The sequence below is a fragment of the Suncus etruscus genome, chromosome 10 (assembly GCF_024139225.1).
Source record: "Suncus etruscus isolate mSunEtr1 chromosome 10, mSunEtr1.pri.cur, whole genome shotgun sequence".
NCBI classification, from domain to species: Eukaryota; Metazoa; Chordata; class Mammalia; order Eulipotyphla; family Soricidae; genus Suncus; species Suncus etruscus.
The window spans coordinates 40,237,753-40,254,457 of NC_064857.1; the positions used below are offsets into that span (position 1 = coordinate 40,237,753).

Consider the following 16,705-nt stretch of genomic DNA (forward strand, 5'->3'; position numbering starts at 1 on the left):
TCCCCAATTTTAAGCTGTATTACAAAGCAATAGTTATAAAAACAGCAGACCCTCAGATCCGTGGAATAGGCTTGAGTACTCAGAGAAGGTTCCTCAGACATATAACCACCTAGTTTTTGATAAAGGAGCAAGAAATCCTAAATGGAGCAAGGAAAAGCCTATTCAACAAGTGGTGTTGGCACAACTTGTTAGCCACTTGCAAAAAAGCAAACTCAGACCCCCAGCTAACACCATGTACAAAGGTAAAATCCAAATGGATTAAAGACCTTGATATTAGATCTGAAACTATAAGGTATATAGAACAACATGTAGGTGAAACACTCCAGGACATTGAGACTAAAGGCATCTTTAAGGAGGAGACAGCACTTTCCAAACAAGTGAAAGCATAGATAAACAGATGGGACTATATTAAACTGAGAAGCTTCTGCATCTCAAAGGAAATAGTGCCCAGAATACAAAGGCCACCCACTGAGTGGGAGAAATTATTCACCCAATACTCATCAGATAAAGGGCTAATATCCAAAATTTACAAGGTACTTACAGAACTATACAAGAAAAAAACAATTAACCCCATCAAAAATTGGGGAGAAGAAATGAACAGACACTTTGAAAAAGAAGAAAGGCAAATGGCCAAAGGACACATGAAAAGATGCTCAACATCACTAATCATCAGGGAGATGCAAATCAAAACTACTATGAGGTACCACCTCACGCCACTGAGATTGGCACACATCACAAAAAAGGAAAACAAGCAGTGCTGGCAGGGATGTGTAGAGAAAGGAAATCTTTTTCACTGCTGGTGGGAATGCAGTCTAGTACAACCTTTATGGAAAACCATATGGAGATTCCTCCACAAACTGGAAATTGAGCTACCATATGATCCAGCTATACCACTCCTAGGAATATACCCGAGGTACACAAAAATACAATACAAAAATCTCTTCCTTACTCCTATATTCATTGCAGCATTATTTACAATAGCCAGACTCTGGAAACAACCAAGATGCCCTTCAACAGATGAATGGCTAAAGAAACTGTGGTACATATACACAATGGAATACTCTGCAGCCATCAGGAGAGATGAAGTCATGAAATTTTCCCATACATGGATGTACATGGAATCTAATATGCTGAGTGAATTAAGTCAGAGGGAGAGAGAAAGAATGGTTTCACTCATCTATGGGCTTTAAGAAAAATGAAAGACATTTTTAACAGTATCTCAGAGACAAGAGAGATGAGGGCTGGTAGGTGCAGCTCATGACATGAAGCTCATCACATACAGTGATGAGTGCAGTTGGAGAGATGACTACACTGAAAACTATCATAACAATGTGAATGAATGAGGGAAGTAGAAAGCCTGTCTCAAGTACAGGTGTGGGGGTGGGGAGGAGGGAGATCTTGGAAATTGGTGGTGGGAATGTTGCACTGGTGAAGGGGGGTGTTCTTTACATGACTGTAATCATACAACTATAATCATGTTTATAGTCACGGTGTTTAAATAAAGATAATTATAAAAAAAAGAAAAAATACTCCTCATCACTAATCATCAGGGAGATGCAAATCAAAACAACGATGAGATACCATCTCACACCACAGAGATTGGCACACATCACAAAGAACGAGAACAATCAACCAACTTTTAATCTTTCATATGACTGCTGATTTTTGAGCTTTTAGTTATGAGAAACTAAAAGTGAACTGACAAAATAATGTTCAAAGTATTTTTTATTTTTTATATTACAACTTAAAAGACACCCTTTTCCCCCTTTAAAGTACTTGGGGACCAGTTGGTTTACACAGTACTAACTTGACTAATATTATTATTCACCTTAAGATTTTTACTAATATGGGGCCAGTGAGGTGGCGCTAGAGGTAAGGTGTCTGCCTTGCAAGTGCTAGCCAAGGAAAGACCGCGGTTTGATCCCCCGGTGTGCCATATGGTCACCCCAAGCCAGAGTCAATTTCTGAGCGCTTAGTGAGGAATAACCCCTGAGCATCAAATGGGTGTAGCCAAAAAAAAAAAAAGATTTTTACTACTATGATTGCCCTGAATGTTTTTCTTATATATTAAAATGTAACTAAGACAATAGGTAGGGACACTAAACCCAGGTTAAAGCTTCTTGCAATAACTAAACTGAACTTACTACCAGAGAAAACTTTATAGAATGGTATAATATGATTATAATTATGATTTTTTTTCATTTTCCCAGGTATGGGGATATTGAGGATAACACCAACTACAGAAGCTCTTATCAAGTATATTTTTTATTCAGTATGCTAGATATTTGTCTGATTTGGATTTTTTAAAGGAAAATTATGATTACTTATTGAACACCAAATATTTCTAACCTATGTTAGCATCTCCTACACTTTACAAGTGAGATGTTGTGCATCATACGAATTGAAGCAACTATCTCAGAATCCCATGTCTGAACTGCATGCAAGCAGCTCTGATTTGAACTTGATCATGTTGCTGGCTGTAAGTTAGTCATTTTATCACTATTCTACTCCGTGTCTTGAATGCCATCAAGAGGGACAGTTGAGATTAATACTTGTGGGGCCAGAGTGATAGAAGAATGGGTAGGGTATTTGACTTGCTCAAAATTGACCTGATTTTAATCCCCAGCACCTCATATGGCTCCCTGAGCACTTCCACAAGAGATCCCTGAGCACAGAGCCTGAGTCCACTCTGTGTGACCCCTTAAAAATTAATTCTTGCAATAGTCTATATCTGGATATCATACCCATTTTCATTTGTGAGTTTGAAGCTCAGGTATAACAATCACTTAACCAAATTTAAATTTTGCTTTAATCTAATGAAATTCAGTGAGAGGGACATACCTGCCCCTCTATACACACATTTCCATCTACAGCAGTCAGCATTAATGAGCAATTCAAATGGTTGACCTCAGAAGGAATCAGGAAATACATATATATTAAAAAAAAATAGAAAATTGTGAGTTCTGAATTATTCCAAGATAAATTTAGGTGGAAAATTCAAAGGGTTTAATGATAAATAGTGTCCCGTCGGTACCCATGTCCTACCGCACCGTATAGTGGAATACAAACACTACTGAATGTTAATTTCATTCTATGAAGGAATATATGGTGTTGGTTTGATTCAAGTTATTAGGATCAACCTGGCAGGCTCAGAAAACATGGAAGTCAAACAATTCTTTGATTAGGGTCAATTTCTGAAGTCCAAAGCCCAGAGCAGCTGAAGCATATAATCCAAGCATGTAGAACCTTAACCCCCAGAGAAAAGTGCTTTGCATTACTCATTGATCTGGGTTTTTGCTCATGATATATAGATCAAGATAAATGAGATTTACATCTTTTATAAATATTAATAACCAGTTTAATTTTTAGTAAACCTTTCATAGGAGATAAGCTAATCACTTCTTAGTTTTCTTAGACTTCTAGAAATAACCAAGTAATCACTTGCAAAGTTGTTCCAACTCTTTCAGAATTTTGGGGATCATATACATTAGTTATGTGTAACAGGTAACATATTGGGGGAGAACAAAAACAAATGCTTAGGACACATGTGTGGGTAGTTTATGTCCATCACCCCATTTCTTTGTTCAAATATTCTGCTCCTCTATTTATAATTTTTCACCCTCTGTTTGTAGTAGGATGTTTAATAGTATCAACAATATCAATGACAATATAAGAAACAATTATTTACTAAGTACTTACCATGTATCCCAAAATGAGTACTATTTCTTAAATGAATTATATTATGCCGTCATTTCCACAATACTATAAATCAACATCCTTATAGTCCCCACCATAGAGAGGGGAGGGAACAACTGCAATTCAGAATGGTTGCCATTCCATTATTACTGAATCATTTTATAGAACTCAGATTCAAACCTAAATGTCTTTGCTTCTTATGACCTTTAGTTATCAATGAGATAGCCTTTTCAGTCATTTTTTTGTTCAAACAAAGGGCAAATAATATGGTATAGTTTGAAAATAAAGCTTTCTCAAGTGCACCCATTCTTCAGGGAGGAAGAATGTGTGTGTGTGTGTGTGTGTGTGTGTGTGTGTGTGTGTGTGTGAGAGAGAGAGAGAGAGAGAGAGAGAGAGAGAGAGAGAGAAAGAGAGAGAGAAAGAGAGAGAGAGACTACTTTAAAAATTGTTGGGGCTGGGAGTGATAATACAATGAGTAGTCGGGTGCTTGCCTTACATGTGACCAAACCTAGGTTTAATTCTTAGCATTCCACATGGCTTCCTGAACTTACCAGGCATGATTCTGGAGTATACAGCCCAGAGTAAGCCCTGAGCTTTATTGGACATGGCTCCCAAACAAACAAACACACAAACACAGAAAGTCAAGTGAAGGTATGAGAAATAGCGTAAGTGTTAAAGGCGTTTTTTTTTTCCCCGCATGCAGTCAACCACAGTTTTATCCCTAGTACTACATGTGATGCTCCAGATTAATGCTAAGAGAGATTCCTAAGCAACAGCTAGATAATCACTAAGTACCACAAATATGGCTGACACCCCACTCCTCTCCAAATAAAAGTCTAGTGAATTAGGAGCCTATAAATTGTATCTCAAAATTCCCTTCATTAATCAGAGCAGTCTGAATGAGCTTAACATTCATGAACTGTTAGAGCTGAAAGGTTTTTCAGGGATTATCTAGTTTAAGAGTCTTATTTCACATGTGAGAAGCTGAGGAACAGAGAATTAACTCATTCAAGGTTACGACAATCATAAGTATCTAAATTATTCCATCAAGATATTGTTTTATACCTGCATGTTTTTAAATATATTCAGGAAACTCATTATTATATAGTCCAAACACAAAATAAAGTATTCTACTCTGATTTTATTTATGCATAAATAATCACTTACTGGTGTTCTGTGCTTAATCCATCATAGTAAACTAACATTCTAGAAGTTATAGTAGCTAAACACAAATGAAGTCAGTACAATTCAGCCCAAAACTTCTCCACGATAAAGATATAGGATATGTTGAGTTTATGTTTCTTGATAAGCTGTTGTCATGCACCTGTAAAATCATTTTTTACCCTTTCCTTTCACATTTTCTGAGATAATTAGCACAAGTACCCTTAATTAAGACAACCCTGACCCTTAGTTAATTCATGTTAAACTCTGGTTTATAAAAGTGGCAGGGAAAGCAGCAGAGAGATAGAAGCTTGGGTGGTTCAGTAAGATTCAAGAGGGTGCTCATCATCCCCTGGCTGAAATGCACTTTTCCTGTAACTCTGTCTGGTTTCTTGAGCATCACTCCTTGCTGCTGACCTGTCCATTCCAGGGTCGGCATGAACACAAACATGGCAGCCGATCAGTGAACACCAGAATTACCCCACAATAGGCCTTCCATAGGAAAAATTTCTTACAGATATTTTCTAAAAATATTTGGCACTAAGAAAAAAATATAGGATATTAAAATCACGAGAATCCAGAAATTTGTGTTGAGGAATATCTACTCAAATCCATTTTTGTCATTGCTAACACATTAAACTTAGACTATACTACCTAAACAAATTCCTTCCTTTTTCCTTCCTTCCTTCCTTTCTTCCTTCCTTCCTTCCTTCCTTCCTTCCTTCCTTCCTTCCTTCCTTCTCTTTTTTCTTTCTTCCTTCCTTCCTTCTCTTCCTTCCTTCCTTCTCTTCCTTCCTTCCCTCCCTCCTTCCTTCCTTCCTTCCTTCCTTCCTTCCTTCCTTCCTTCCTTCCTTCCTTCCTTCCTTCCTTCCTTCTTTCCTTCTTTCTTTCTTTCTTTCTTTCCTTCTTTCTTTCTCTTTCTTTCTTTCTTTCTTTCTTTCTTTCTTTCTTTCTTTCTTTCTTTCTTTCTTTCTTTCTTTCTTTCTTTCTTTCTTTCTTTCTTTCTTTCTTTCTTTCTTTCTTTCTTTCTTTCTTTCTTTCTTTCTTTCTTTCTTTCTTTCTCTCTTTCTTTCTCTCTTTCTTCTCTCTCTTCTTTCTTTTTTTCTTTATTTCTCTCTCTTTCTTTCTTGTCTTCCTAGGCAGCTCTTTCTAGGTTCAGGGAATCTGGAAGCTACTTCTGGTGATGCTCAACCAATTGGGCTGGATGTTAACTGCTAGTGTTGTGCAAAGGCGGTGACTTAATGGTGCTATGGAATTCCAGAGTTACACCTATTGATGCTCATGAGGCCTTGTGGTGCTCAGGATTGAACCCAGACAGTGCATTAGTCAATAATTCTTTTTCCCTAACCCCAATATTTTGTTTCATAAAAATATAAAACACCCTTTGATATTCTGAAAAACTGATTGGAACCTAAAATTGCCTTTGGGGACAACCAACATATGGCCTTAAAATGTTATTTGTGGATTGATGGAGTACCTTTATAAAACAAAAGTTCACTATCTATAAAACCATACAGTCCCAAGCATGCAAAGTATACTTATGAAAAGAAAAACCAAGTAAAGACACTATCTACATTTACCTACTCTGATCCCAATTGGCAGCAAACAGCAGAAGAATCTTCCTGCCATAGTGATCTCTGTTTTCCAGAACTCCAGGGAATCCATCTATGAGAGCCCTCTTAATGCCAGGATCATCAGCTTTGAAGTTTTTGAACATGTCCAAGTTTAGCTGGCGATACTGGAAGTACTGAGCCAAGAGTCTAAAGGCATCTGATTGGTGAAACTTCCTGGCCCGGAGGAATCTCAGAATGAAGGCATCATCTGTACGTAAAAATCCAATGTCAGGCCTGGTGATAATCATGTCCCTGACTTGCTGAATGTCTTGATGTAAAATATCTGGGTTTTCATTTAGTTCCAGGCGAGCTTTCTCTATAGTCTCTGGACTAAGTCCAGCCTGTAAATGGGTCATCTTGGCAAAAACTCCTTTCCAAGTGCTTAACCTCTGATCTTTGAGAAGAGAGAATGGTCCCATTCACCTGATACCCTGCTGGAATTGTTACCCATATAACAGTTCAGTTTCTGTGTTTTACAAACAAGCTGCCTCTGAATTAAAATATAAAAGGTCTTCTTTTGTCACATTACTGGAAAGCAGGAGAACATGAGGATTCTATGTGGTAGTAGCCATCCAAAATAGAAGCAAAACTGGAGCCATTACTAACTGTAAAACAAATAAAAGCAGAAAATTAAAATAGAGATAATATAAAGAAAGTCTAGGCAAACTAATCAGAACATAAAAAAATAGCTATATTATACTATGTATCTGATTGACAGTGTCTAAAAGTTAAAAATAACTTGAAAATGAAACAGATTATTTAGCATAATTATTTATAAGTTTAATGCAAAGTATTAAAGCACTTCAAATATTTTAGAATACATTTTAGTTCATTTACTAGTTATCATAATACTATATAATCTGATTAAAAATAAATTGCTATTGTCGAAAGAAACAGGAAGATCTGTCTCTAACATTGTTTTATTGGAATATTCACAGACAGAGAAGTTATACATGACAGAGAAGTTATGGTTTCTGAACAGTTTCTTGTTTCCTGTAAGCCTCTTTTTCCAAAATAAGTTTTCTCTCACAGAAATGTCCTCATCTCAACCCACAGTTCTTTAAGACAATCGTGCATTTTAACAATTAAAATGGGGCTTTAAAGGCTATTTCTTAACCCCTCAGGGATCGAATTACTCAAAACTAAACTGAAAAAAATAGGAGGTGAAGGAGGCAGGCTTATGTCAGGTAATTTGACCTTCAATATCAAATTCAACTGTAATAAAAAAGAATCTTATGAATAGATAATTAGAATTGGCTTCATGATTTGACCTTGTCACTCTCCTGCAGGAAAGGTTAAAGGAACTTTATACTCTTGGTTTTCTCCCCACATACACCTATCTGTGGCTTTAAAACTCATTACATTTTATATAGATTTTCTGCTACTCTCAGATATAAGTGAATGTTTTAATCCCCTTAGATATGTTGCTTATGATTCTTCCACCTAAATGGTATACAGAGAAATACCCATACCAAATCTTACTATAACTCTGTGATTTACCAAGTGGTTCATTATACAGTAGTTTCAGGCATTAAATATTCAAACACCTATTCCATCACCAGTGTGACATTCCCTTTAATAGTGTCCCCAATTTTTCACCCACCACCTTCTTTTAAGCACAAACACATTTGTTTTATAGTATTTGTTATAACACAAAGACAAGTAGAATTATCAAAAGTTATATCAATAAAGGTCAATTTGAAATAATGCTTATATCTCTTCATGGTGTTACTAAATTCAGTGTCTAAGGATTTGCTGAACTGTGTTTGGTGCTAATTTAGCCTTCCATGTTACTATTTAGGTTCACTGAGTTGGTGGATTACTACATAACTTTCCCAACACACTCTTATAAAATGTTAAAGTATCATGCAGTCCAAGATTTAAAAATGTAAAACAAATTTGGTGATTTGGTAGTTTGATAAAGTTAGTCAGCAGGAATGGTTTGGACTGCTGTGGTTTATGCAGAAAGGGGAACCTGCTTCCCTCTTTCATTCTTGGAATTCACAAAAGTATCAGCCCAGACCAGACTACCTGGGAAATATTGGTGACCATTATGTTCTTTTTCATCTTTCTCATTTTTAATATTCATATTTAGATTCTCCCTTATTGGGCTGATAAGAAAATACAAGGCTCTGTGTGACTTTCTGAGCAATACCAGGTATGGTTCTAAAAATCACTGAGCATTAGTGGGGTGAAACTGTAGACCCTGGAACTAGAGGATCCAAAAAAACACCTTATACTCATTCCCTTGAAGTGAACCTCCAGATAGGTTGGCTGAGTATCTACAGAAGTGGCATCCAGGATACCCAAACTTTGGAAAAACCATCAATTAAAAAAATAATTACCTCAGTTTTCTGCTCTAAGCTGTAAGTTCTAAATATCAGAAAACAGAACAAGTATTAATGAACTGGGAGGTATTTTTTCCTACCTCTTCAAAGTCAACAACATAAGAGGCAGAAGATTTATTCAAAACCTAATTATTATACAAAATAATGTAAAAATAAAAATATTGTTTTCCTTAACTTGCAATTTCTTTGTATTTTACTTATTGAAATGATTTTGATTTACAAAGTCCTTTCTAGTCGAATTTCAGACATACAATGAATCAGGGCCAATCCCACCACCAGTGTTGACCTCCATCTGCCAAGGTTCCCAAAGTGCATTCTATACCACCAACCTTTGCCCCTGGCCTGACAGTATAACAAGTCCATTTTCAGTTAATATTGGTATAGTTTGGGTCTCTTGATTATGTTGTAGACTTTAAGCTGGATATATGGTTCTGTCCTTTTTTTTATTCCTACCAATGCACCTGAGACCACTTGGCCTTTCTTTTTTCCCCTCCTTAATTTTATAAAAAAATTTGTAGAAATATGAGGTAAAACAAAATCTCCAGGAATAATAGTTCAGAACAAGACTGGTTTATGGAGAAATTTTATCAACCATTCAGAGTAAAGTTACTGCCATTGATCCTTAGACTTCCAAAACATCAAAAAGATGGGAATCCTCCCTAATAACTTCTATGAAGCTAATATTATGCTCATCCCCAAAGCTGACTGAGATAATACCAGTAAAGAAACTTACAGACCAATCTCACTAATGATGTAAAAATCCTTAATAAAACCTTAGCAAACCAAATCCAAAATCATATAAAAAAGATTATACATCATGACCATGTGGGTTTTATTCCATGGATACAAAGATATTTCAATATATGCGAATCAATCAACATCATGCACCACATCAGTAAAAAAATACAGTAAATACCACATGATCATATTAATCAATGCAGAGAAAGCATTTGACAAAATCCAACACCCATTCATGATGAAAACCCTCCACAGCAATGGTTTTGAAGGAACCTTCTTCCAGATAGTAACATCTATCTTAAAAAAAGCCCATAGCTAACATTATTCTTAATGGTGAAAACCTGAAGGCATTTCCACTAAGTTCAGGAATGAGGAAAGGATGTCCACTCTCTCCGCACTTATTCAACATAGTATTAGAAGTCCTAGCAATAGCCATCAGACAAAAGAAGAAAACCAAATGAATCCAAATCAGAAAAGAGGACGTCAAACTATCTCTATTTGCAGATGATATGAGACATATATTAAAGACCCCAGAGTCCACAGAAAAGCTCCAAGAAACAATAAACCAATACAGTGAAGTGGTCAGCTACAAAGTCAATACAAAAAAGCCATTGCATTCCTTTATACAAATAACAAATCAGAGAAAAAGATCAGAGTTCATCCCATTTAATATATAGTCCAAAACTATGAAGGACTCAACCTGACAAGAGAGGTGAGAGATCTATATAAAGAAAACTTCAAAACACTTCAGAAAGAAATAGAAAACCCAAGAATATGCAATTTCTTAAAAAAATGAATCAACATATCTGCTTCATATTGCCTTTGTGTTAAGGAGCAATGAAAGATAGTTTAAATAATTTAAAAAAAACGCTATTGCAACAAGAAGAAAAAATTACACTAAGAACTGTGCTGGATTACTGAAACCCAGCATTTCTCCCCAGTCTGTCTTCTCTGCTGCATGCTTGGACCCAAGATTTGATCCTGTGTGAGGCTTCATCCATGAAGGACACCTCTTCCTTGGAGGGAAGTCAACACACCCATAAAGGGCGTAGCCAGAGGAGCATGTCCAAATACATCATTTAGCCAATGAATACCACCACAACACATAGAAAAACCAACAATACAAGTGTGACAATGGGGAAACAATGCAGGCCAGCATCAGACATAGAGAATGAAGATGACAATTCTGATGACCAGAAAATGACCAACCAACTAATCAATCTCTCAGATAAGGAGTTTAGACAAGCAATATGGAAGATGCTCAAAGAACTCAAAGAAACCATGGGTCTAGTTGAACAGAACACTAATAAGAACCAAGAAAATATGAAGACAGAAATCACAAAACTCCAAACTGAAATAACAGGTCAAAAAACAGGCCTGAAAAACTCAATAAACAAATTGAATGACAAAATGAATAAGCTCTACTCCAGGGTAACAGAAGCTGAGAATAGAATTGGTGCAGTGGAAGATGAGATAAATAACAACTCAGCGGGAGAGATTGGGAAAAAAAAACTTAAAGCAAATGAACAGACAATGGAAAAATTAGTCAAAGAATGTGAACAGATTAAAATAGAAGTTTATGATAAGCTCAACAGAAACTACTTAAGAATCATTAGAGTCCCAGAGACCCAGGAAGAAAATTTCAAGGAAGAATCAACAGTCAAGAACATCACTAAAGAGAAACTTCCAGAGCTAAAGAATATATGTGATCAAATCCTGCATGCCCGAAGAGTACCAACCAAAAGAGACCCCAGAAAAAATACCCCAAGACACATCCTAGTCACAATGACGAATCCCACAGATAGAGACAGAATTCTGAAAACAGCAAGATCAAAAAGGGAAACTACATTCAAGGGAGCATCCTTGAGATTTACAGCAGACCTGTCACCAGAAACATTCAAGGCCAGAAAGCAGTGGTGGGACATAGTGACAAAACTCAATGAAATGAATGCTTCACCTAGAATACTGTACTCAGCAAAACTCACTTTCCGGTTTGATGGAAAAATACATGACTTCACAGACAAAAAACAGCTCAGAAAATTTACAGACACAAAACCAGTCTTAAGAGAAAAACTGAAAGACCTAATTTAAGACAAGACTGACCAAAAGACACACCAAATTTTGATATAAAAATGACATTATATCCCAGGACAATTCTTTCTCTCAATGTCAATGGACTAAATGCACCAGTTAAGATACACAGAGTGGCTAAATGGATCAAAAATCTCAATCTGCTGCCTACAAAAAATGCACCTGAATAGTCAGAACAGACAAAGACTCAAAATAAAAGGCTGGAGGAAAATTATCCAAGCAAACAACACCCATAAAAAAGCTGGAGTGGCCATACTAATATCAGATAATGCAAACTTTATACTCAGGAAGGTTGTAAGGGACAAAGATGGACATTTTATATTAATCAAGGGGTTTGTAGAGCAGGAAGAAATCACTCTCCTAAACATATATGCACCGAATGAGGGTCCAGCAAAATATTTAATACAATTGTTGACAAATCTGAAAAATAATATAAATAATAACTCAATAATTATGGGGAACCTCAACAAGGCTTTGTCAACACTGGATAGGTCAACCAGACTAAAACCCAACAAGAATATACTAGACCTGAGAAGAGAAATGGAAGAAAGAGGTCTAGTGGATATATATAGGATACTCCATCCCCAGAAACCTGGATACATATTCTTCTCCAATGTACATAGGTCATTCTCCAGGATAGACTACATGCTGGCACATAAAACATACCTTCATAATATCAAGAGGATAAAAATCTTGCAGGCTACTTTCCCTGACTTCAAAGCTCTGAAATTATATGTGAATACTAAAGGGACACAGAAGAAAAACTTTAACACCTGGAAGTTAAACAGCCTCATACTGAATAAGAAGTGGGTCTGAGATGAAATCAAAGAGGAAATCAAAACTTTCCTGGAAACAAATGATAATAAAGACACAAACTATCAGAACTTATGGAACACAGAAAAAGCAGTACTGAGAGAAAAATTTATAGCTTTGCAAGCACACATCAGGAAGGAAGAAGGGGCTTACCTGAGTAGCTTAATGATGCATCTCCTAGAACTAGAAAGTGCTCAACAAAAGGATCCAAAAATAGGGAGACAGAAAGAAATAACAAAGCTGAGAGCAGAAATCAACGAAGTGGAAACCCAAAAAGCAATCCAAAAGATCAGCAAAAGCAGAAGTTGGTTCTTTGAAAAAATAAACAAGATTGATAGACCACTGGCAAAACTAACAAAGAGAGAGAGAGAGAGAGAGAGAGAGAGAGAGAGAGACTTGATAACTTGTACTAGGAATAAAAAAGGAGAGATCACTAATGATATGGCAGAGATTCAAAGGGTAATCAGAAACTACTTTGAGAAACTCTATGCCACTAAAAATGAAAACCTGGAAGAAATAGATAAATTCTTGGACTCTTATAATCTTCCATGGTTGAATGAAGAGGATATAGCTGATCTAAACAACCCCATACTATTGATGATATTAAAATGGTAATCAAATGTCTATCCCAAAACAAAAGCCCAGGCCCAGATAAATTCACTAATAAATTCTTTCAAACTTTCCAAGAGAAACTACTACCAATCCTGGAAAGACTCTTTTATGAAATAGAAAAAACAGGAACACTTCCAAATAGCTCTTATGAAGCCAACATCACCTTGATATCTAAACCAGACAGAGATGCTACGAAAAAAGAAAATTACAGACCAGTATCACTGATGAATGCAGATGCAAAGATCCTCAACAAAATTCTGGCAAATAGGATTCAATGCCTCATCAAGAAGATCATCCACTACGACCAAGTAGGTTTCATCCCAGGAATGCAAGGTTGGATAAATAAATTTATCAATATAATACACAACATCAACAACAAGAAAAATAAAAATCACATGATCATATCAATAGATGCAGAGAAAGCATTTGATAAGGTCCAACACCCATTCTTGATCAAAACTCTGAGCAAGTTGGGAATGAAAGGAACCTTTCTCAATATAGTTAAGGCCATCTACCACAAGCCAGTGGCAAATATTACCCTCAATGGAGAAAAACTAAAAGCCTTCCTTCTAAATTCTGGCACAAGACAAGGCTGTCCTCTCTCACCACTCCTATTCAACATAGCGCTGGAAGTACTCGCTATAGCGATTAAGCAAGAAAAAGATATCAAGGAAATCCAGATTGAAAGGAAGAAGTCAAGCTCTCGCTGTTTGCAGGTGACATGATACTCTACTTAGAAAACCCTAAAGACTCTACCAAAAAGCTTCTAGAAACAATAGACTCATCTAGCAAGGTGGCAGGCTACAAAATTAACACACAAAAATCAATGGACTTTCTACACACCAAGAGTACTAAGGAAGAAATTTACAAGAAAAAACATCTAATCCCATCAAAAAATGGGGAGAAGAAATGGACAGACACTTTGACAAAAAAGAAATACAAATGGCCAAAAGACACATGAAAAAATGCTCCACATCACTAATCATCAGGGAGATGCAAGTCAAAACAACTATGAGGTACCACCTCACACCACAGAGATTGGCACATGCCACAAAGAATGAGAACAAACAGTGTTGGCAGGGATGTGGAGAGAAAGGAACTCTTATCCACTGCTGGTGGGAATCCCGTCTAGTTCAACCTTTATGGAAAGCGGTATGGAGATTCCTCTAAAAACTGGAAATCGAGCTCCCATATGATCCAGCTATACCACTCCTAGGAATATACCCTAGGAACACAAAAGTACAATACAAAAACCCCTTCCTTACACCTATATTCATTGCAGCACTATTTACCATAGCAAGATTCTGGAAACAACCAAGATGCCCCTTAACAGACGAATGGCTAAAGAAACTGTGGTACATATACACAATGGAATAATATGCAGCTGTCAGGAGAGAGGAAGTCATGAAATTTTCCTATACATGGATGTACATGGTATCTATTATGCTGAGTGAAATATATCAGAGAGAGAGAAAAATGCAGAATGGTCTCACTCATCTATGGTTTTTAAGAAAAATGAAAGACATTCTTGCAATAATAATTTTCAGACACAAAAGAAAAAAGAGCTGGAATTTCCAGTTCACCTCAGGAAGCTCACCACAAAGAGTGATGAGTTTAGTTAGAGAAATAACTACATTATGAACTGTCCTAATAATGAGAATGTATGAGGGAAATGGAAAGCCTGTCTAGAGTACAGGCAGGGGTTGTGTGGGAGGAGGTTGATTTGGGACATTGGTGATGGGAACGTTGCACTGGTGATGGGTTGTGTTCTTTACATGACTGAAATCCAAACACAATCATGTATGTAATCAAAGTGTTTCAATAAAATAAAATATATTTTAAAAATTGCGGAGAGAATTCCCCTGGCCTAAGAGATACAGGGTTTCTTTGACCTTGAAATATACTGTCTGTCATTGGTATAACTACAGACTCCATAGATGCTCTTTTACTCTGCCCTAGGTCCTTTTGTGATGTCTGAAAGTTTTCTACTTCGTCGTCGATGATAAAATAAGACCTCTGTAGCTAGTATTCTTAGTATTTGCACATCATAGGATGGAACCTAGGATGGAGTCTTTCTTTGTAGTTTCACAAGTTCTGTTCCATCACTGTATTTTAATCAGTCTTCTGTAGTAAATTTCTCTATTCTCAGGACCAGAGCAGTGGCGCAGTGGTAGGGCGTTTTCCTTGCAAGCAGCTGACTTAGGATGGACCACAGTTCAATCCCTCTGCATCCCATATGGTCTCCCAAGCCAGGAGTGATTTTTGAGCACATAACCAGGAATAACCCCTGAACATCACTGGGTTTGGCCCAAAAACTAAACCAACCAACCAACCAAACAAACAAAAATCTCTATTCTCTATTTTCTGTTCCTCCAGCACTTGAATTTTCTTAGTCTTTTGTCCACCTGTGCTCATTCTTTCTTTCTATGCCTGCTCCTTTGGTATGATATCTACAGATTTCTGCCCCACAACTTTGCCACCTACGTTTGGATACTGTCAGCCCATGGCTTGCTCCTGATGTATATGACGACTACTAAACACCTCCATATAACTGTCCCCTAGACAACACAAACTCAATATGCTTAAAACTGAATGACTCATGGTTTCTTATTCTGAATTTTCACTTCTGCCTCCCCTGGTAACTGACATCATTTTCTGTGCTTGAAACCTGGGAGTCAATTATTATTTCACCCTCTCCCTTACCACCCATTTTCAAGCAATCATTTCCGCAATATTTCACATATATGCCCTGTTTTTCCTACACTTTCCTTCTCTTTGTTCAAGCCCTATCACCACTTGTCTGTTTAGTCCTACAGCTTTCTCTCCATAGCATCCTCTTGTCAATCTTGCTCCTTTCCAGTCCATTCTTTCCATTATCATTGAAAATTACCCTCAGTCACTCCCTGATTGCCATAGATCAATAGCTTCCAATTCTCCTAGATTGAGTTTAAAACTATCACATCATTTCCAAAATGCTTCATGATATGATTGCTGTATGTCTCTCTAGTTTCATCCTTCCAACCACGAAGTCACACTGAACACTTTATGTTTCTTTCAACTTCTGTGAGTCTTGGAGTAAAAGCTCTCTCTGTCTAGAGAGATTCTTGATAGGCATCTCTGGATAGTCTTATTAGCTTTTAGGAGTCATTCTGGAGAATATTTGCTTTAGAAAAAAATCCTCTAAACCTTAGAGATTAATACAGCCCTATTCATAGCACTGTTTGATACAATACTCCTCCCTTCCCAGACCCCATCCATCTCCATGTCACCAGTAAAGTGCCTGAACAAAGAGGATAAAAACTAAGGGAGTGATAGCACAATAGGATAGAGCACTTGCTTTGTATGCAGGAGTCCTAGGCTTGATCCCTAGTTCCACGTGTTCCCCCAAACACCTGAACACAGAGCTGAGAGGATCCTGCAACTACTGCCTTGTTTGATGAAAAAGCAAACAAAAATCAAAGTATTTTACAAAGAGGGTGAGAACCACATGGCATAGTTCTTCCCACCTCTCCTCAGTGTCTAGAACAGTATATATTACAGAGCAGGAGCACAATAAACCGACAGTGAGAAAAGGAAGAAGTTAAAAAACTGTTTCCCAGCATGTACAAGTGGTTTTCCTTACTATTTGAAGAC

General features: G+C 36.9%; 1 protein-coding gene across 1 annotated transcript in view; it reads right to left on the minus strand.

The window, feature by feature from the left end:
* CLVS1 (clavesin 1) overlaps positions 1-16,705 on the minus strand; it is a 185,462-nt gene that overhangs the window by 159,406 nt on the left and 9,351 nt on the right. The window contains exon 2 of the mRNA XM_049781959.1: positions 6,438-7,075. Coding sequence (XP_049637916.1) covers positions 6,438-6,889 — 452 coding nt within the window. The 5' untranslated portion in view covers positions 6,890-7,075. The remainder of the gene's footprint in view (positions 1-6,437; positions 7,076-16,705) is intronic.